The sequence below is a fragment of the Panicum hallii genome, chromosome 2 (genome assembly GCF_002211085.1).
Source record: "Panicum hallii strain FIL2 chromosome 2, PHallii_v3.1, whole genome shotgun sequence".
Taxonomy (NCBI): domain Eukaryota; kingdom Viridiplantae; phylum Streptophyta; class Magnoliopsida; order Poales; family Poaceae; genus Panicum; species Panicum hallii.
Genome location: NC_038043.1, coordinates 42,055,851 through 42,078,024, shown reverse-complemented (window position 1 = coordinate 42,078,024; position 22,174 = coordinate 42,055,851). Strand labels below are relative to the sequence as shown.

Below are 22,174 nucleotides of genomic sequence, written 5' to 3'. Positions count from 1 at the left end.
TGGCAACAAAAGCTGCATCAGTTTCCAAAATAATACGCCTCATTCCTAATCCATCAGCACACTCCAAGCCTTTCAAACAAGCAACTGCCTCAGCGTGCTGAGCACACATTAGAAAATTTGCCGAGCAAGCACCAGCAGCTATCGCAATGCCAGAGTGATCTCTGATGACAGTTAATTGAACAGATGTATCTTTCAATCTATGTTTGGAAGTAACAACACGAGGCATTCCGAGGATCAATGGTGGTCAACCCTGCATGACGAGTGATTGACAACGTTATGTGAATTTGATGTCTCTTAGCTCATGATGCTAAGCATAGAATACGACGTAACGGTCATCGGATGTGGTGAAGGTCAAGCGAAAGGTTCATGCCGATGGACCAAAGACGGTGAAGGATGAACGCGAGTAGGCTTGGACTGAGGGATCGGAGGAGTCTGGATGGAGTCACGGGTGATCCACGTGATGCACTGAAGAGTAAGAGTACATGGACGGACGAAGATGGTGTCGGTCGAGTCAAGCGGGATGGAGGCGTCAGAGGCATGGCGGAGACTGGACACGTGTCAACATCAAGGTGGTCGCGTGGCGACCAAGGGAAGATGGACGGTTTGGGTAAGTTGGGCCTCAAAACCACCACGTACGTAGGCAGGTTTCCCGGTTTGGACCTAAAAACCAAGGGTGTATCCGGTGCGGCCGGATCGGCGGAGTGGAGGACATGGAGCACCATCGCGAAGCTTGCGTCGAGGCGAAGAAAATCGTGAAGGCGGTGTATCCATCCGATGGCTCTACCGAAAGTTGGACCATTTTGCCCCTGCGTGGGCGTGTATCGTAGTTATTAGGGTAATAGATGGGCATGGCTAGTTTCTCATTTTGGCTAAAATCCTAGTTCATTTTACTTGCTTACTCTCTAATTTCGGAATTAGTGTTTGTGCTATACTTTTCATGGGAACGAAGACCTTAACCTCCTGTTGTCCTCCGGCGTCAAGATTCAAGTTGTTATTCTGTGATTTTCGTGTGTCTTTTTCTGTCCCATTTTTTCCTTCCCGTTCTTGCTCAAATTCGTCGATTTGAGGAGTCTTTGGTTCGTTTCTTTTGATCTAAGATGAACTAGAACGTGAGTTGATCCTCTCCACTGAAGGAATTTTGTCTAAACCTCACAAGTTCATAGACCGGAGCGATCAAGTTTTTGGGTGAAAAACCGGTCTTCTCCACGTGATCTAAAATTCCCGTCGATTGGCTAAACTTGGAGCGATGATCTCTTAGAGATAGCTCACCTACTGCCCTGTGATTCTCTAGTTCAATTTTAGTGGCAGTTGGTTTTGATTTGGCCACGAGTCGCGTGTTTTTTGTTCTCCTGTCTCTGCAGGTTGCGAAGCGCATGAAGGAGAGAGACAGCGCACAGCTGCTGGCGCCTGGGGCGCTCGCGCACGCGCACGGGAGAGCGCGGGGACGCCTCCAGCGGCGGCCAGCACGCGCAGCGAGCGGCGGCGCTCGCGTGTCACGCGGCCAGCGGCGGCGCCTAGCGCACGCATGCGGCACGCGGCAGGACTAGCTGCCCTGGCGGCAGGCTCAGCTCCTGCTGGCACGGCCCACGGGCTGCAACACGGGCAGCAGGCAGGCAGCCCAGCCAGCCAGGTGAGAAGCAGGCCGGTATGGACGAGCGAAGGTTGTAACCCAGCACGGTAACAGCAAGAAAGCACAGTGAGCTCTGTTTTGATTTCGTTTGCTTTCACATTTATCTATTTTCATGAGTTGCATGCTTAGTTAGTTTGAGTTAATTAGTGCTTGATCTTCCTAATTGCTTGTAGATTTTTGCATGCTTAGTAGAGAGAGCTCTAGTTCATTTGTGAGTCTTTTCGGAAACGCTTTTCTGTTACCGTGGATCTTTGCTTCCGTTTGCATCGAGCTTTTCATAACCATTCCTAAGGTGAGCTCATCATGAGTTGGCTTAACCATTCCTAAGGTGAGCTTGGCTTAACATTGCTAGGGTGAGCTCATCATGAGTTGGCTTAACCATTCCTAGGGTGAGCTCATCATAAGTTAGCTTGTGTCACCTTGATGGTTAGAAGAAGAGAGGTGTGTCGCGGTAATTTTGGGACGTAGACCTTTCTTTTGGAGAATTTTTTAAAAGCTTCCATTCAACCCCCTTCTGGTCGCAGTTTTGGTCCTACACATTCACATATTTACAGGATGCGCTCGTGAGAATATGTGAAGGCCTCATGACGATCGTGAAGGATGGTAGGAACAAAAATGATACGAGAGAGCAGCGGAAACGGAATAGCCAAATACTACACCCACTGACGAAGGAAATGGAGTGAGCACACACGAACATGACATCATATTATTGGTGTTATGGAGACACGACAAGCCCACTGCAACCAGCAACAGCCCTAGTGCCCCGTCCAGAATTCTCCAACATAAACCCCAGATCCGCATATATACACGAATGGTTTACACAAGCATACTAGGATCGCATATGTGGCAGTTAGACAGGTTCACAAGTCACAACAGATAAATGGCGACATTGTACGTTTTCCAGGTAGGTCGCTGCATTTAGGGTGGATCGATGCAATATCATGTCCCATGGTCGAAACAAAGCCTGATAAAAGCAGAGCAAAACATAGGAGTAAGTATGAGACCAGTTTGGAAAAATAATAATCACAGTAGCTCCAGGGGTCAAACCTAGTGGCCCTGACCGACAAGCGAGAGGAGGAACGTCCGATAGTTTCCTGATGTTTCAGAGTTGATAGCCTCAGCTAACGGCTTCTTATACTTCTTGAAGTACTCTGCCTTGATATATTGCATATCAATCTCAGTCCTTGTCACTACAACCCTTATAAGGGTTTTGTCATCAGTGCCTAGACCTTTCATGGACTTTCGTAGGAGCTGTATTCATGTCATTTAGAGAAGATTGGTCACTTGAAAGTATGAAACCAAGTAAACAGAGGCCTTCAACTATTATTAGATGCCCTGAATGTTGAATAGAAGGGGGGTTTAACAAAGATGACAACAGGCAGAGAGATTTCTTAAAAGTAAAGAGTTGGTCTGACGATGCTATCCTAATCTCTGCATAAAAGTAAAACTGAAATCATCATAAAACAAAGTGCCACATGAACTCAGGTTAACAGCATATTCTGACAATCCCCCATATTTAAGATACTAAGGTCTAGGCTAATAGGAGGAGGGGCGTCATGGGCACCAAAGATACATGAGCAATCCAGCATGTGCTATTTTGGCAGCATTAGCAGAAAATGACACTTTCGAATGGTGGCAACCAACATACAGTTAAATTAAGAAATAAAGTATACACATATCAACTCCAGATGATACAGCAAGCTATAAGTTATGGTGCCTATACTTATCAGAAGCTACAATATTTATTAATTGAGGACAGCAGAGTGCAATACCTTAGCAAAATACTTTGCCGGACTCTCTGCGCATCTGAGGATAGTTAAAAGTGCAAATGCAAAGTTTCCAGATGTTTCACTCTTGATAACCTATCGTATATATATAAAGGTCACTCTGTGATGCATTCCAAGAGAACAGAAAATGCTTATGTGAGGAGTACTGATGGAAGTGTTACCTTCTCTAATTTCCGGTCATACATATGATGGTAAGCGGAAGAAACAGATGCTATGTGTGCCCAACTGCGTTCAGTGAAAATGCGGATGAAAGTCTTTTCATCCGTTCCCAGCCTTTTCTCACCAGCTTTGTACAAGTCCTTCGCATCATATGTCACTATAGTAGGATCAACCTCAGGACCTTCATAGCGTGGAATCCCCACATAGGCAAGTAAAAGCTGAAACATACATTATATCATATTATCATTTGTTACTTCTGGCAGAAAATAAAAGCCCAACTTAAATTCAGACAGATAATTACTACTTCGTGTAAAGAATACTGATTGGCATGCTGCACAGGGAGTTCATGCTACAGATCTCCTAATGCATCAGGTAAAAGCTATAAAAGATTACAGAAAAGCAATCGAAACACTTTCTCATCAGTCATTGCACAATGAAGATAGGGACAATTCCTTATACAGCACAGAGACACTAGAAGTGAGGGTGTCCCACTGACATATCCTACCCACCATGTCAGACACTCAGACTCACAATGGCAGATTCCGCACTCATCCAGTGGCATATTGAAGTTGTTGCAAAGAAAATTATAGCAAAAAATTCTTCTTCCTAAAGCTGAGCAGTGTAATGAAACTAAAAATTAAATAAAAAGTAAGTAACTTCAGCATCTTTCACGTATCAAGCATTAGGTGAAGAAATAGAACAAATGCAAGGGAGATACTCTAATAAGAATAGGACCTTCTGGTGATCGCCAGATGTGTGGTGACCAATGTCGTGCTCAAGATAAGTACCGAATCTTGCCAAATAAGTTTGTTTCATTATTTGCAACTGAGATGGTGTCCTGGAACATATTATCTCAGTGGCTGCTCTTAGATCCATAGTGTCGCCACTTAGAGCTTCTCTCAAAACAGTTGCATCACGTCCAGCAGGATCAAGAATCCACAGCAACATAGCTTTCTGGAATCAAATGAAACAAAGTTGACATATCAACATAATGATTTTTAGCTAATTTATTAAATCATCAATTCTACTTAGTGAATATATAGTACAGTTGATTAAAAATATTTCTCCACCTAGCTTATCATTTTGATTTATTTAATAAGGAGAAAATTCTTCAAAAGCTTTTCGTGCCTTGTGGTTTCCACTGAGTTCAGATGAAATACGCTGGGAAAGTTCCTCATGATACATATTCCTGTATTCCTGTTGAATGTATCCACGTTGCACTGAATCGCGATGAGTAAGTATGTTTATCACAGCTGTACTGTCACAGCCAAAACCTGGAAGACCATCAACCAAGACAAAATTGAAAACAATGTCAGAATGTTAGCCTACCAGAAAGTCAGGTCATGGAATTCAAAATGACAAAAAACTCTGATAGTTAAGTAAAAACATCGAACCACGTGCAACATTCAATTACTAAAATTCAAGTCCAAGCTCAACTATTTGTGCTCACTTACTCACAGCAGCCAGACATCATTCAAGCACATCAAGACCAACTCACTCTACACCAACAATTTTATCGATGAAAAAAATAACATTTCATAAGACACTTTTGTGATAGTACTTGAGAAAACAAACACCTCTGATTAATATATACAAACACGCAATGTAACACTGACATAATTAAGTTTTTTAGTTATATAAAGTTACAAGAAGTAATGGTTAAAGCAGCATTTCGAAGCCGTAAAAGAACAGAAACAACAAATGGCAAAGAGGGAGTGAGTAACAAGTAAATCATTTAGTTAAAAGTGTTGCTCTTCATAACAAATGAGTTCTTGGAAGGCTAAAAGTAGTAGACATGAATTTTTGCTTTTTGGCAGTTGGAGCTCAGCACTCTTAAGATATTCTGAGGACACTGGAATTCTGAGCACTCTCACAGAATAGAAATGAACCAAACAAATAAACTAATTAGCAAATACATCAACTTGCATACCAGCCAGCCAAGAGTTCTTTAATCGCAACTATTGTATATGAAACCACTCCATACTTTCGTAGAAGCAAAATTCTTATTCATTTCCCTCAGCCACCAATCTAATTATATAGCATATGTTAGCTGCCAGAAATTACATAACTGTGGTCGTTGACCCCAAGAACTGACTATCAAACCCAGTTGACTTCCCCTTGTATTAAACGGTACCCAAATTGTAGTCAGAGAAAAACAAAAATGTCTTAATCGATGCATTGACCATCACTGGACACTACCCAAATTGTAGTCAGAGAAAAACAAAAATGTCTTAATCGATGCATTGACCATCACTGCATCCAAGTCGACCTATACCCAATTCGTAACATAGCAACCTCAGTCAATTCCCCTCTAGGAAATTTCCCATTGCCTATATAAGCCTCTCTTAACAACAACCCTCCTCGACCGTAACGCGTCAACAAAATCCATAAGAGGTTCTGACCGACCACCTCCCCATCTGCCGCGTGAACCCAATCCGGCCAGCCCCTGCAACAGCGAATTCGAGCTCCGTCCAGCTCCTCAACACGCCCCCAACCTCACATGCACGAATAATCGAATTAGGGCAGGCGACCGCCGGCAAACAGATAATCCCTTTATACCACACTCTCCAGCCCATTCGGCCTTGTATATCCAACCGAAATCGAACAACAGGCGCCGCGGCGGACGCGGGGAATTGCGGGGGAAAACGGGGATTAGGGCGAGAAAACCCGAGGGGAAAGCCGTGGCGGAGGAGCGGACCTTTGAAGGCCTTGTGGAGGTCGATGGCGTCCTGGCGCGGGTTGGGGGGCGCCGGCGGCAGGGTGAGGCTGGCCATCGCCGGCGATCGGTGCGCGCACTCGCTCCCCGCGATTCGATTCGATTTGGCCGGCTCGGGGAGGGAGATTAGCGATTTGGGAAATGGATAGGTACGATTTGGTGCGCGCTTTGCGTTAAATGGAAGAGGAGGATTTGGCTCTGTGGAAGGAGCCAAAGCGTGGACCGGGTCTTGCCGCCCTGGGCGCTGTCCGCTGTCTGTCGTCGTCGACGTCGCGGCTTCAACGGACGGCACGGCCCTGGGGCCTGGGTCGCCGCGTGTCAGGTTGCAGACTCCGTCCGTGGACCGGGTCGACGTTTGGAGTGGTGAGCCAGGGTAACGGGAAACACGTGCAGAGAGAGGGAGGGAGGCAAAACTGGTTTGCGTGGCCAAACGGATGGTATGCGTTGCTTGTTATTGTGTGTTTAGTTCGAAAGGTCACGTTCCGAATTTTTATTCTTTTCAGAGGGTGCATTAAAAAATCAACGCAAACCATTTTCAGATAAAAGTAGAAAACAAACAAGAAAAATATGAGCATTCTAAAGGAGGACATGTAACAGTGAAGGGGCACAACGGGATGGACTACGACGAATTTAACCAGTAACATAGAAAGTTGGCGAAGGGTCATTGAACTGATAGAATTAATATGTCATATGCGCATCGGGGTGCATCTTCACTGCAAAATTGGACCCACACCTACAGAACTGACCTCTAGTACCGGTCAGCAACCCCCTTTAGTACCGGGTGGCTGACCGGTACCACTTGGTCGTTAGAACCAGCCAAAATATTCGGTACTAAAAGGGTCATTTAGTATCGGTCGGTAACACCAACCGGTACTAAACAGCTTTGCGCCTAAAAGATAACAAGAGGCTCCCGCACACGCGCATAGTCTCAGTGACAAGTTACGCGAATTTTTCACGTGTAAATGCGCGTGCGTGGTTGTGAGGATTCGAATCCACAATCCCTGGCCTCGCGCGTTGTTTCCTAACCATCCCACCTCTGCGTCACATGTGATTGGGTGAGAGATACATTTCTTTTGAAGTAACACGTGGATGACTATTTAGTACCGATCAATAACACCACTCGGTACTAGTACCAGGTCAAAACCAGCTGGTACTAAAATGCGACATTCAGTACCGGTTGATATCTTGGTCCGGTACTAAAATGGCTCCGGGAGCTTTCAAATTTGGACCCAATACTAAAATAGTTTTGTGGTAACTTTAATAGCGGACCAAAAGTTAACCGGTACTGACTGACTGAAGGGACGAAAGTCCATTTTTCTAAATGTAACCCGCCACTTGCCAAACGAATAATGAGGTGATCAAACTTTCATGAAGAACTGCCCATGAAACACTTGCTGACTTGGACATCACAATCATACGAAATAAACTAATTTGGTGCATAAATTCTATCACAGGCTTCCTCCATCATTACTATCGATTCATAACCAGTAGAGATGAATTAGAAGTGCAGCCCACTTCTCTAACAGTGCAGTTTTGGGGTGTTCCTTTTGATCCCTGAGCTCTATTCTATTGTATTTGCTAATATCACGTGTCTTCCACCCCTTACATTTTTCTAGAAGGAACAATTTCACACAATAATGTTTCATTTGACCATTTATGATACACCATAGGATATGATCTATTTTTGGTAGTGGATGCTAAGATAGATATATAACCAATTAAGGTACTTTTAAATTTGCTACTTAACGTGTGCTAAAGGTGGCAATGGTTTTTGTTTTCCTCTTATCACTTAAATAGATAATCTTGCATGATTACTAGGGTCTAGAAGTAGCCATGCTATTCTGAGCAGATCGTAAATACATAATAAATTTAAATGGGTAGAGGTGATGTGCGTATTTAATTAATATATGAAATCGCAAGGTTATGTAAGTGACCCTTTCGGTCTATTTTATCACTTTCGCAAGTGTTAAGCTGAAATCATCATTAGGAATACAACCCAAGAATCTTCCAAGCAAGGCTTTCCAAATCACAACAAGAATGACGACCAGACACATAATAATGATCTTTGGTCTAGCCCTTGTCCTATCATCAGGTATCCTAAAGTATGCATTTTTGTCTCCCGAACATGTATACTACTTTTCCGTTCAATTATCCCATCTATTACGCAGATGCAAGAAATGTAGCAGATAAACCACTATCTCAATCCATTGGGTCCCATTCTTCATATTCACGTACAAATATCCTGACTTTGGCGACAATGCACAATGGATCATCTGTACCCCAGGACAAGTTATGTAGTGTTACTATACTAGAACGTCCATGTGACATCACATCATGCACCAAGTTTTGCAAGTCCAATGTTGTGGGTCTGGCAAGCTTGATGTTGAATGTAATTCTAAAGGGAGCAATTGCACGCTCTGCCAAAATTTTACCATTTCTATTTAAGAAATAGTAATGGCAATTAAAGTGTATGCTATTTGGGAACAACATGACGTTCCTTAGAAAATAAACACATCTATGTATTATTAACAGACTGAAATGTGATATGCTTCTTCATAGCATTTACTTTTATAATCTTTTTTCCATTAGACTAAAAGCTAGTATGACAATAGTAGGCTAAAAAACTAAAGAGTAAAATGTACCACATGTTTTTGAATTTTTCCCGTTTTGTCAATGAGATTTCTAGACTTCTAAAATGCACTTTTAGATCCCAGACTCTCTAAAGAGAAAGAAGAAAAGGAGGAGGAGGAAGAAAGAGAGAGGAGGGAGGAAGAAGACCGAACTTTATGATTTTAATGCATATTTATGCAATACTTGAATGGAAAATAAACTTGTGAATTATATATATTGATATGTTCCAACAATGATGTTGTTGTTACCTATTGATTATGCCTATCTGCAACATAACATGTGTGAGGTGTTAATTTGTTAAGTGTTAGTGAAGCGTCCCCCCATCAGGGAAGACTTAAAAGTGTTGATTTATCAGTCCCAGGAGGCTGATAACACTTTTATTACATCAGATGGTACATCACCGTACAACTCTACGCGGTAATGGGCAGTGAAGCGCCACTATCGCGAGGATTACAACCAGAACCCACACAACTATACTAGCTACGAACAAAGGGTCATCAGAGTCTTGCGCCATGCGGAATTCAACAGTGGCCTCAACCACAGGCAAGACTGGGTGCAGGACGAAACCCTACTCGTTGTCTTCGGGGATGTAGTCTGGGTCTTCCACTGTAAAAGTAAGAGAGGGGTGAGTACAAACGTACTCAGCAAGTCCAATCACACCCACGGAGGGGGGGGTATAACAGTAATCATATGCACAGGACAATCCAAGGATAGGTTATGGTTCATTTGCGAAAAACTCAACTGTATGCAAGGGTTCGTTAAAAAAAAACGATTTCCAAAACGAGTTTTCTAATACCAAGGAGCACACGATTTTGATCCACACAGGATCCAAGTTTTAAACTGCTACCGGACTCCCCGTCCGCCGTAGCACACGGCACAACTGCCGGACACTTTCCAAACAACTCACGCCAGCCCATTCATTCCCAGAGAGAAACACTAGTTATGTGACCACACCGTAACTTGCCCAATACCGTGGGCACGGCTATTCGAATAGATTTTCAACTCTGCAGAGGTGTGCAACTTTACCCACAGGTGGGGTACCACAGCACGAACACCTTAGTGCCGGTGCAGATCCCAACAAAGCCATTACCCACTTTAGCTAGACCTGACTAGCCACCACGGGATCCATCAAGGGGTCGTTCGACCTATCTCCGAGGTTTAACCGGGGCATAAGTCACACAGAGCTTATCCCTTCTCCTTGATCACCCGTTGCTCTCAGCTCTCCTGGTGGCTATCAGACCAACTAGTGGGATTTATGCTAAGCCGTTGCCCATACAACGGTCAAGTGGTTCGCACGACAAGAAGCTAGGTGAGATGTCACATCAACTCGGTCCTTAGGGGTGACAGGATGGATATCTCCCTTCCTCGCTCAACCACACAGGTACGAGCACACCAACGGCAATTCACACAGAAATGCCATCCATCCCGTCCGACTCGTTTCTCAAATCCACACTTTACCCTTTCCCACACACACGCATTTTTCTTTATAAAATCAGGTATTCAAGGTATGGCTATCACGGCAAGGGTGGCTATCCTACCATGTTTTCAACACGCAAAACAATGCAATTTTATAAAACAGGCCACTGGGTTGTGTTTATAAAAACTAGGACAGAAACATGCATCAAAGGCGGAATTGAACTTGCCATCGTCAAACTCTTGCGAGAAGTCCTGATCGTAGCACTGCCCCTCGGGCTCGGGGTCGCAGTACTGGTCCTCGTTCGCTTGGTCATGGTCGGGACCTTCCTCGTTCACTCCGTGTCCTACGACGCAAACAAATAGACATACAATCAAGCACAAGAAGTAAAAGCTTTTATCGTCGAGCTCGAATCGGAAATAATTTAGTTACGGAGGTAGAGGTAATATTTTTGGGTGGTTTCTTAATGGCATGGCTAGAACTATGCTAGAAAGGGCGTGGTAAAGTTTCGGGTCAATCGGAGGTCGTTTCGCACATAAAATGACGCGCTAAAGGTGGTTTCAGGGCTCAAACGGGGGTTCGAGGGCTTGTTCGTAAATATCCGGAAAGAGTGCGGACCTATTTGTAAATCCTAGAAATACCCTAAGCATGCTAAAAGGTGTCGATTATGTTTAGGTTTATGTTCCGAGGGGTTTGATTTGAATTAACGGAAAGGGTAGGGCTATTTTTGCAAAAGAGAATGGATAAAGGGGTTTCTTTGGAACAAACATGGGAGGCCAGGGGGTTTTTCGCAAAAGGGCCTCCTTCTTCTTCCTCCCCTCACAGGAAACAGAGGAGAGTGGGGGGGGGGGGAAGCGCCGGCGGCCAAATCCGGCCACCTAGGGCCCGGGCGGCTCGGGTGGGAGGGGGAAAAGAGGGAGGGGACCACGGGGAACTCGTTCCCGGCCTCACCTCGGGCCGGGGTAGCGCGCGGAGGCGGGGCGACGGCGGGCTGCGGCGGCGGGTACTGGAGCTCGGCGTGGCGGCGCTAGGTCGGTGGAGGCGAGGGGCCAGGTGGCGGGGCAGGTTGTGGGGGGTGCCGGGGTGCGGCCGGGCCTATTTATAGGCGGCCGGCGGTAGGGGGAGGCGGCGGCCGGCGGGTGGCTCCACGGGCGGCCATTAATGGCGCCCGTGGCTTGCGGCGGGGGTGCGGCGAGGCCGGGCGTGCACGTGGGGGGGGCCGGGCTGGCACTGCGCAGCACAGGGGGCGGCGCGGGCGGCAAGGCGGGGCGCGGCAGCGGCACAGCGGCGGGGGCGCGGCGAGGCCGGGGCGCCAGCGGCGGTGGCGTGCGCGAGTGCGCGTGCGCGTGGAGCGCGTGCGCGCGCGGTCCGGCGGCGCGGCCGTGTACGGCGGCGTGCGCGCACAGGGGCGGGTGGCGTGCGTGCGGCGTGGCGCGCAGCTACGCGGCGCGTGCGCGCGTGCGGCACGGCCGGGCGGGGCCAGCGCACAGCGGCGCTCGGGCGCTCGGGAGCAGAGGCAGGGGAAAGAGAGAAGAGGGAAGGGAAGAAGAAAGGAAAAAGAAAGGGAAAAGGAAAAAGGGAAGAAAGAAAAGAGAGAGAGATTGGAAGAAGAGAAAAGGAAGAAATGGGAGGGAGAGAAAGGAGAGAGAGGGGGAAGGGCGTGTCGGCGCCGGTCGCGGCGGCGACCGCGGCCGGTCGGCCACGCGCGCGTGGGGATTCGCGCGCGGCACAAGGAGCGCCGGCGCAATTTGCGGCAGCGGTCGCGGCCGGTCGACCACGCGCGCGGCATTCGCGCGAGGAGAGAAAGAAAGGGAGTCGCGTCTGCGTTGATCACGGCGGACGGTCGCGCGTGGGCGGACGATGGAACAGCACTCCGGTTAGGGTTAGGGTTTTGACGTCGAACCGTTTTTACGAATTACTCTAGCGCATGATTTTATTAAGTGAATTTTCAGGGCGTCACAAACCTACCCCACTTAAATGAATCTCGTCCTCGAGATTCGGCTGGCTCCTAAACAGATGGGGAAATTCTTTCTTTAGAGCCTCCTCGCGTTCCCAGGTGGCTTCCTCTTCTCCGTGTCTGCTCCATTGAACTCTGCATATCCGTACTTCGGAGTTTCGTGTCCTCCTAGTGACAGTGTCCAGGATTTTGACCGGTACTTCCTGGTACCGCAGATCCGGTTGTAGGTCTATTGTTTCCACCGGCACGTGTTCTCCCTCGGGTACTCTCAAACACCTTCTTAATTGCGAGACATGAAATACTGGGTGTATATCCGACATTTCTTCTGGTAACTCCAGTTGGTACGCTACTGCCCCGACTTTCTTCAGAACTCGATATGGCCCAATATATCGAGGGGCTAATTTTCCTTGTACCTGAAACCTTCGTGTCCCTCGAATGGGTGAAACTTTGAGATAGACAAATTCTCCCGGATTAAAACTTATTTCTCGCCTTCTCTTATCTGCGTAGCTCTTTTGTCGGGATTGAGCCGCCTTCAACTTCTCGCGGATTTCCGCTACTTTTTCCTCTGCCTCTTTTATGAGTGCGGGTCCAACTAGGGTACGTTCTCCAACTTCCGACCACATCAAGGGAGTTTTGCACTTTCTTCCATAGAGAGCTTCGAATGGTGACATGCCCAAGCTGGCTTGGTAGCTATTATTGTATGAAAATTCTGCATAAGGCAGACTCTGCTCCCAATCCTGTCCATAGGTCAGGACGCATGCTCTCAGCATATCTTCCACAATCTGATTCACCCTTTCGGTTTGACCATCCGTCTGCGGGTGATATGCGGAGCTGAAATCTAACTTAGTGCCCATGGCTTTATGCAGGCTTTTCCAAAACCTAGATGTAAATTGGGTCCCTCTATCCGAGACGATTCTACTGGGCACTCCATGCAACTTCACTATATTTTCCACGTAAAGTTTTGCCAGCTTTTCTCCGCCATAAGTGGTCCTTACGGGTATGAAATGTGCCGATTTAGTGAGTCGATCCACAATTACCCATATGGAATCGTGTCCCTTCTGTGTTCGGGGCAGTCCCACAACAAAGTCCATCCCTATCTCATCCCACTTCCACACCGGAATAGGTAAGGGTTGCAATAATCCTGCCGGCTTTTGATGCTCGGCCTTTATCCTTTGACAAGTGTCACAATGAGCCACGAATCTTGCAATATCCGCCTTCATTCCGTTCCACCAATATTTTTGCTTTATGTCCATATACATTTTGGTGGATCCCGGGTGGATAGAGTAGGCCGAGTTGTGGGCTTCGTCCATGATCAATTTCCGGAAATCTCCATTCTGGGGTACGCAAATCCTATTCTCGTACCATAACGTTCCTTTATCGTCTACCCTGAAGCCCGGTGCTTTGTTTTCTCCAGTTTGTTTGCAAATTTTTACTAACTCTCGATCCGAGCTTTGGGCTTCTCTAATCTTATCTTCTAATGTCGATTGGACGTTTAGCACCTGGCTGGAACCTCGAGGAACGATGTGCACATTTAATCGTGCCATTTCCTCGCATAGGTGGTCATCCTTGGGTCCATAGGGTTTCCGGCTTAAGGCGTCGGCTACAACATTTGCCTTTCCAGGGTGGTAATGGATCTCTAAATTGTAGTTCTTAACCAACTCCAACCATCTCCTCTGCCTTAGGTTCAAATCCGGTTGGGTGAAGATATATTTTAAACTCTTATGGTCGGTGTAAATCTCACACTTATTTCCAATCAAGTAATGTCTCCAAATCTTAAGGGCATGCACCACGGCTGCAAGTTCCAAATCATGGGTCGGATAGTTCTGCTCATGGGTCCGGAGTTGGCGGGAAGCATATGCAACAACTTTCCCGTCCTGCATCAGCACGCACCCTAACCCTTGTCGGGATGCGTCACAATAAATGACAAAGTCCCGATGGATGTCCGGTAGGGTCAGCACTGGGGCGGTTGTCAACCTTTGCTTCAATTCTTGAAAACTTCTCTCACAGGACTCTGTCCAAGCGAACCTTTTCTCCTTCTTAAGAAGTTCCGTCATGGGTCGGGCTATCTTAGAGAATCCTTCAATAAATCTCTGATAGTATCCGGCTAATCCAAGAAAACTCCTGATCTCACTAACGTTAGTCGGTTGCTGCCAATTGGATACGGCTTCAACCTTCTCTGGGTCCACTGCTACCCCTTCCGCGGTCAGGATGTGACCAAGGAAAGCTACTTTCTCCAGCCAGAATTCACACTTGCTGAATTTTGCATATAGCCTATGTGTCCTTAGCTTTTCCAATACTACTCGCAAATGTTGCTCATGTTCCTGAATACTCTTGGAGTAGATAAGTATGTCGTCGATAAAGACTACAACAAACTTATCCAGTTCGTCCATAAATACCTTGTTCATGAGGTTCATAAAATAGGCAGGGGCATTGGTTAGTCCGAAGGACATTACGGTGAACTCAAATTGCCCGTAGCGAGTGACAAAAGCTGTCTTAGGGATGTCACTTTCCCTAATCTTGAGTTGAAAATATCCTGACCTTAAATCGATCTTGGAAAAGTACTTGGCCCCTTTTAGCTGATCGAACAGGTCATCAATCCTGGGGAGGGGGTACTTATTCTTAATGGTAACTTCATTCAGTGCCCGGTAATCCACACACATCCTCATGCTCCCGTCTTTCTTTTTGACAAACAGAACCGGGGCTCCCCATGGCGACGAGCTTGGTCTGATAAAACCAATCCGTTGTAGTTCTTCTAGTTGCTTCTTTAATTCCGTCAATTCCGAGGCCGCCATCCTATGGGGCCTCTTGGCTATAGGGGAGGTTCCGGGGTTAAGGTCGATGACGAATTCTATATCCCTGTCTGGTGGCATGCCGGGAAGTTCCTCGGGAAAAACATCTGGGTATTCGTTCACTACCGGGACTCCTTCTAAGGGCTGGGCTTCCATGCTAAACACCATGGGGTCAAATTTACTATCCCGGGTATGGCAGATCACTTGTACTCCTTCAGGGTTTGTTAGGTGTACCACTTTGTCAGTACAGCCTATGAGACCATTGTGTCGGCTTAACCAGTCCATCCCAAGAATCACGTCTATTCCCCCAGACTTAAGTACTACCAAATCTGCTAGGAATTCTACCCCACTTAAATTGATCCTTACCCATGGACAGCCTAATTGACAATTGATGTCGCCTCCAGGCGTCCGGGTTAATAGGGGTGTATTTAGTAGTACTGTGGGTATTTTGTGTTTTTCCACAAAACTTGAGGATATGAACGAGTGCGATGCTCCAGAATCAAATAATACTGTTGCTAGGGCTGAGTTGACTAGGTACTCACCGAGCACTACGCCCTGAGCTTCTTGAGCCTCCTGCGCGTCGATGTGGTTGACGCGGGCTCGTCCAAATGATTGCTGCTTCACCTACTGGCTGCCGTCGTTGTTGCGGACGGGCACTCGGTTGGCACCGGTCAGGGCTGGTCTGGGCCCATTCACTGTGTTGGAGAAGGCCGATGTTGCCGGCTTATTCTTGGCGTAAGGGCAGTTGGCGATGAAGTGCCCTGTCTCCCGGCAGTTGAAACAGGCCCTAGCATTGTTGTTGTCGGAGGCGGCCAGACTGGTGTTGCTCTGCGGGGCCCTCATGGTGTTTTGACTCTTGGGCTGTGCTTCAGAGGCTCGTGACCCGGTCACTTGGGACTGAGTCCTATACTGCATTGGGGCCTGGGATCTTGGTGCAGTGTAGTTGGAGTTTCTCGACTTTTGGAAGCGGTCCTGCTGGCGAGCCTTACTTTCCAAGAATTTGCGTTTGTTGTCCTTTCTTTCTTCGGCCTTGGCCCTTTCTGTGAGGATGGCCTTATTCATCAGGGTGTTGAAGTCCGGATAGATCTGGGGAGTAAGCAAGGTCCGGAGCTCTGGGCTTAACCCTTTCTTGAACATGTCTTGCTTTTTATCGTCGTCATTCACCTCTTCCGGCGCATATCGGGCCAATTCAATGAACCGGTGGGTGTATTCTTCCACCGTCATATTCCCTTGTTGTAGTGCGCGGAATTCATCCGCCTTGCGTTTCATGGTGGCAGAAGGGATGTGGTAGCGGCGGAATTCCCTTACGAATTCTCCCCAGGTGATGGTAGAGGCGTCTTCGGCTGCAGCACAATAGTTTTCCCACCAGGATAATGCCGTTCCGGTGAGCTGGTGGGCCGCCAGAAGGACTTTATCCCGGTCCTGACATTCGAATGGTTCGAGCTTCCTCTGAATTACTCGCAACCAGTCGTCAGCATCCAACGGGTTGCAGGATCCGGCGAAGGTGGGTGGCTTGGTCCTTAGGAAGGCCGTCAGCTTGTCGTTCATATTCTGCCCTCGTGGCTGCCGGTTAATAAGGGCATTCGCCAGAGTCTCCAGTATGAGGGTCTGGTGGGGGTGGTGGTAGTTGTTCTCCTTCTTGACTTCCCCCTCGGTTCTGGCTTACTTCTTGTTCTCCTTGGGGAAGATCTTGTTCAACGGGATGTGCTCCGACACTAGCGGCTACGGGGTTCCGGCCACGAGAGGCCCTCGCGACGTTCCGGGGGGTCACCTGTTGATTGGGTAAACTAGGGTTACGATTATGTGATGTTTAAGTTGTTTAATTCGTATATATATAAGGCAGAATCTACCTCCTGCCGGTACTCATATAAATAATCAGCACACAACAAATCAGCACACAACATCACAAACAACAAGCACAAACCATTTTATTACTGCAAAAAGGGGGTTACAACTTAAGGTAAGGCTAGGTATCGTACTACTTCGTCTGGGATCAGGTACCACAACAAAAGTGGCTGGGGGCACATTACTAGGGTGGCGTCGGTCATTCTACTCGCGGGGAGTGCCTTCTTCTGGGGCGGAAAGCGTGAGTGATCCTTGCTCGCCGTCCTCTGGGTTTCCACCGGCCAGGGGTTGCGCTTCAGCATCCCTTTCGACTGCGGCAGCAGAGCTTTCAGGGTTCTCGGGTGGGGCTCGTGTGCTCCCAAAGAGCGATCCCCACCCTATGACGGGTGTCCCGAGTAAAACATGGTCTTCCCCTATCGCCGGGACGGGTGTTCCACTTTGGGTCCAATCTTGCATACGCCGGTCTCGGGCCTGCCTGAGGCTTTCTTGGGCGACGGCTTCGCTACTGACCGCGGCTGCGGCTCTTGCCTCGGCATGGGCGGCTCGGATCTGCTGTATCCTCACCGCGAGCTCTGCTTGCTCGGCTCGATGGGTCTGCTCCCTCAGAAGGTTGGCTTGCTCATCAAAGAGTTGGTCCAGGGCGGCTAGGTAAGTAGCCACTTGGTACAGGGGGCCTTCTTCGTGGCGACGTCGCTCCAGGTTTCTCATGCGTGCTTCCCAGACTGGGGTCCTGATAGCCGGCGGGAAGAACTTCGCTGGCGTGGGGGCGAGGTGTTCTTCAAAAATCCGGCACAAATAACGGAGTGCTTTTCTGATGGCCAGGGGGTAGGTATCTTGGTGTCTAAATCCTGTGGCGGTCGCCCGCCAGGGCTGGATGTCGGGGTAGCGGTTGCTCCTGGCGATGACCAGGATCACCCTGCAGCGGAGGGTACCATGGTGCTCGTACTCTCGGCTGTAGTACCTTGGACGCTCCGTAACGCCAAGGTCTTCCAGGGTGTTGATCAAGAGGCTGGGAATCCAGGCGCAGCTTGGCAATCGCCCTGGGTCCATCCTTCCTCAGCCATCTGAAACAGAAGTAGGGTAAACAACCTGGTACAGGTGCAAAAGCGAGTAGATGATATTTATTATTACAACAAAGGTGGTACAGTTTTCATGGATACGTGGTCACTAGGGTAGGGTTTTTGCTAGGGGTGCTAATCCTATCATGGGGATTCTTCCTCGGTCCTGATAGAGCGCTTCTTTATTGGGAGGAACCGATCCATCTCGTTTTCGGTCTGAGTACCCTTATCCCAGTGGGTTTCCATGGGTTCTTCTTCTTCTCGTCCAAGTCCCCTCATTCGGGCAATCCAAGTGCGTCCTCTTCCCTCAGCGGGTGGGAAAAATCCCATGGGGGTCCGCTGAAGGTGGCGCTTGTAGAGCACACGCAGCCGTCGCAGGGCTTTGCGGGCGGCCTTTCGATAGGTGTCGGGGAAGCGAAAGCCAGTGGTGGAGATGAACCAAGGGTCCACATCAGGGTAGCGGGTGCTTTTCTCCACAAAAACCATTATGTCGCACCGAAGGGTGCCTCCGGCGATGTACTCACGGTAGGCATACTCCGGTGGTTCCATAACCCCGACGCGTTCCAGGCTGAGCAATAGCAACTTGGGGAGGCCGGGCTCTGCGTGGCAGACTCCGCTAGCCCATCCATTGCCAGCCATCTGGAACAAGGCAAAAACCAGTGGTGAGTGTTTGTGCAGAAAATTTCTGAATCGGGATAAGTTCTAGGGCCTGAAAAGGGGGTCTCGCTCCTAGGGTCACGTCCTACGGCCAGCCTACGGCTCTGATACCACCTGAAGCGTCCCCCCATCAGGGAAGACTTAAAAGTGTTGATTTATCAGTCCCAGGAGGCTGATAACACTTTTATTACATCAGATGGTACATCACCGTACAACTCTACGCGGTAATGGGCAGTGAAGCGCCACTATCGCGAGGATTACAACCAGAACCCACACAACTATACTAGCTACGAACAAAGGGTCATCAGAGTCTTGCGCCATGCGGAATTCAACAGTGGCCTCAACCACAGGCAAGACTGGGTGCAGGACGAAACCCTACTCGTTGTCTTCGGGGATGTAGTCTGGGTCTTCCACTGTAAAAGTAAGAGAGGGGTGAGTACAAACGTACTCAGCAAGTCCAATCACACCCACGGAGGGGGGGTATAACAGTAATCATATGCACAGGACAATCCAAGGATAGGTTATGGTTCATTTGCGAAAAACTCAACTGTATGCAAGGGTTCGTTAAAAAAAAACGATTTCCAAAACGAGTTTTCTAATACCAAGGAGCACACGATTTTGATCCACACAGGATCCAAGTTTTAAACTGCTACCGGACTCCCCGTCCGCCGTAGCACACGGCACAACTGCCAGACACTTTCCAAACAACTCACGCCAGCCCATTCATTCCCAGAGAGAAACACTAGTTATGTGACCACACCGTAACTTGCCCAATACCGTGGGCACGGCTATTCGAATAGATTTTCAACTCTGCAGAGGTGTGCAACTTTACCCACAGGTGGGGTACCACAGCACGAACACCTTAGTGCCGGTGCAGATCCCAACAAAGCCATTACCCACTTTAGCTAGACCTGACTAGCCACCACGGGATCCATCAAGGGGTCGTTCGACCTATCTCCGAGGTTTAACCGGGGCATAAGTCACACAGAGCTTATCCCTTCTCCTTGATCACCCGTTGCTCTCAGCTCTCCTGGTGGCTATCAGACCAACTAGTGGGATTTATGCTAAGCCGTTGCCCATACAACGGTCAAGTGGTTCGCACGACAAGAAGCTAGGTGAGATGTCACATCAACTCGGTCCTTAGGGGTGACAGGATGGATATCTCCCTTCCTCGCTCAACCACACAGGTACGAGCACACCAACGGCAATTCACACAGAAATGCCATCCATCCCGTCCGACTCGTTTCTCAAATCCACACTTTACCCTTTCCCACACACACGCATTTTTCTTTATAAAATCAGGTATTCAAGGTATGGCTATCACGGCAAGGGTGGCTATCCTACCATGTTTTCAACACGCAAAACAATGCAATTTTATAAAACAGGCCACTGGGTTGTGTTTATAAAAACTAGGACAGAAACATGCATCAAAGGCGGAATTGAACTTGCCATCGTCAAACTCTTGCGAGAAGTCCTGATCGTAGCACTGCCCCTCGGGCTCGGGGTCGCAGTACTGGTCCTCGTTCGCTTGGTCACGGTCGGGACCTTCCTCGTTCACTCCGTGTCCTACGACGCAAACAAATAGACATACAATCAAGCACAAGAAGTAAAAGCTTTTATCGTCGAGCTCGAATCGGAAATAATTTAGTTACGGAGGTAGAGGTAATATTTTTGGGTGGTTTCTTAATGGCATGGCTAGAACTATGCTAGAAAGGGCGTGGTAAAGTTTCGGGTCAATCGGAGGTCGTTTCGCACATAAAATGACGCGCTAAAGGTGGTTTCAGGGCTCAAACGGGGGTTCGAGGGCTTGTTCGTAAATATCCGGAAAGAGTGCGGACCTATTTGTAAATCCTAGAAATACCCTAAGCATGCTAAAAGGTGTCGATTATGTTTAGGTTTATGTTCCGAGGGGTTTGATTTGAATTAACGGAAAGGGTAGGGCTATTTTGCAAAAGAGAATGGATAAAGGGGTTTCTTTGGAACAAACAGGGGAGGCCAGGGGGTTTTTCGCAAAAGGGCCTCCTTCTTCTTCCTCCCCTCACAGGAAACAGAGGAGAGTGGGGGGGGGGAAGCGCCGGCGGCCAAATCCGGCCACCTAGGGCCCGGGCGGCTCGGGTGGGAGGGGGAAAAGAGGGAGGGGACCACGGGGAACTCGTTCCCGGCCTCACCTCGGGCTGGGGTAGCGCGCGGAGGCGGGGCGACGGCGGGCTGCGGCGGCGGGTACTGGAGCTCGGCGTGGCGGCGCTAGGTCGGTGGAGGCGAGGGGCCAGGTGGCGGGGCAGGTTGTGGGGGGTGCCGGGGTGCGGCCGGGCCTATTTATAGGCGGGGAGGCGGCGGCCGGCGGGTGGCTCCACGGGCGGCCATTAATGGCGCCCGTGGCTTGCGGCGGGGGTGCGGCGAGGCCGGGCGTGCACGTGGGGGGGCCGGGCTGGCACTGCGCAGCACAGGGGGCGGCGCGGGCGGCAAGGCGGGGCGCGGCAGCGGCACAGCGGCGGGGGCGCGGCGAGGCCGGGGCGCCAGCGGCGGTGGCGTGCGCGAGTGCGCGTGCGCGTGGAGCGCGTGCGCGCGCGGTCCGGCGGCGCGGCCGTGTACGGCGGCGTGCGCGCACAGGGGCGGGTGGCGTGCGTGCGGCGTGGCGCGCAGCTACGCGGCGCGTGCGCGCGTGCGGCACGGCCGGGCGGGGCCAGCGCACAGCGGCGCTCGGGCGCTCGGGAGCAGAGGCAGGGGAAAGAGAGAAGAGGGAAGGGAAGAAGAAAGGAAAAAGAAAGGGAAAAGGAAAAAGGGAAGAAAGAAAAGAGAGAGAGATTGGAAGAAGAGAAAAGGAAGAAATGGGAGGGAGAGAAAGGAGAGAGAGGGGAAGGGCGTGTCGGCGCCGGTCGCGGCGGCGACCGCGGCCGGTCGGCCACGCGCGCGTGGGGATTCGCGCGCGGCACAAGGAGCGCCGGCGCAATTTGCGGCAGCGGTCGCGGCCGGTCGACCACGCGCGCGGCATTCGCGCGAGGAGAGAAAGAAAGGGAGTCGCGTCTGCGTTGATCACGGCGGACGGTCGCGCGTGGGCGGACGATGGAACAGCACTCCGGTTAGGGTTAGGGTTTTGACGTCGAACCGTTTTTACGAATTACTCTAGCGCATGATTTTATTAAGTGAATTTTCAGAGCGTCACAGTTAGCTACGTGATGTTACCGGGCATACTGTTGGTGACGTGGTACCTGTGGTATTCATCAACTCGACAGGGATGGGTTTGGATAAAAAGTTTGTACCTTCATAAGCATGAGTTTTATAACAAGTTTAGATAATTTTCATGAGGATGAATTTGGAATATTAAAATCCAGCAAGTTTGTGCCGTTACCACCTCAGATCCTAATTGAAGAGGTTGTAACCTCTAAACTCATCGCAATGCATCCAAGTAGGCATACAGTAGTATACTACTCAAGGCCATCAAATTCACATGTTATAATGGGCGGACGGGAAAATGCATAATAATGCACTGAATATTGACATGACAATAAGTAGATCTATAAACTCAAATAT

The 22,174-nt window shown here is 49.0% G+C and overlaps 1 protein-coding gene across 1 annotated transcript; it reads right to left on the bottom strand.

The window, feature by feature from the left end:
- Nucleotides 1–2,305: 2,305 nt before the first annotated feature.
- Nucleotides 2,306–6,484, bottom strand: LOC112883161 (annexin D5-like). The gene is made up of 7 exons (XM_025948412.1): nt 6,275–6,484; nt 4,705–4,850; nt 4,312–4,530; nt 3,579–3,794; nt 3,403–3,492; nt 2,678–2,881; nt 2,306–2,594 (listed from the first exon to the last, which is right to left on the bottom strand). Exons 1-6 carry the CDS (start codon nt 6,348–6,350, stop codon nt 2,678–2,680), a joined length of 951 nt encoding a protein of 316 aa, XP_025804197.1. The 5' UTR covers nt 6,351–6,484; the 3' UTR covers nt 2,306–2,594.
- Nucleotides 6,485–22,174: the final 15,690 nt, after the last annotated feature.

Bases quoted from the DNA above. Each gene is read 5' to 3' on its own strand.
- LOC112883161 (XM_025948412.1), bottom strand. From the start codon at position 6,350: ATGGCCAGCCTCACCCTGCCGCCGGCGCCCCCCAACCCGCGCCAGGAC. The intron at 4,531-4,704 runs GCACGAAAAGCT...ATTTGATTCCAG, and splicing joins AACTCAGTGGAAACCACAAG to AAAGCTATGTTGCTGTGGAT. The intron at 3,493-3,578 runs GTAACACTTCCA...TATATACGATAG, and splicing joins ATGACCGGAAATTAGAGAAG to GTTATCAAGAGTGAAACATC.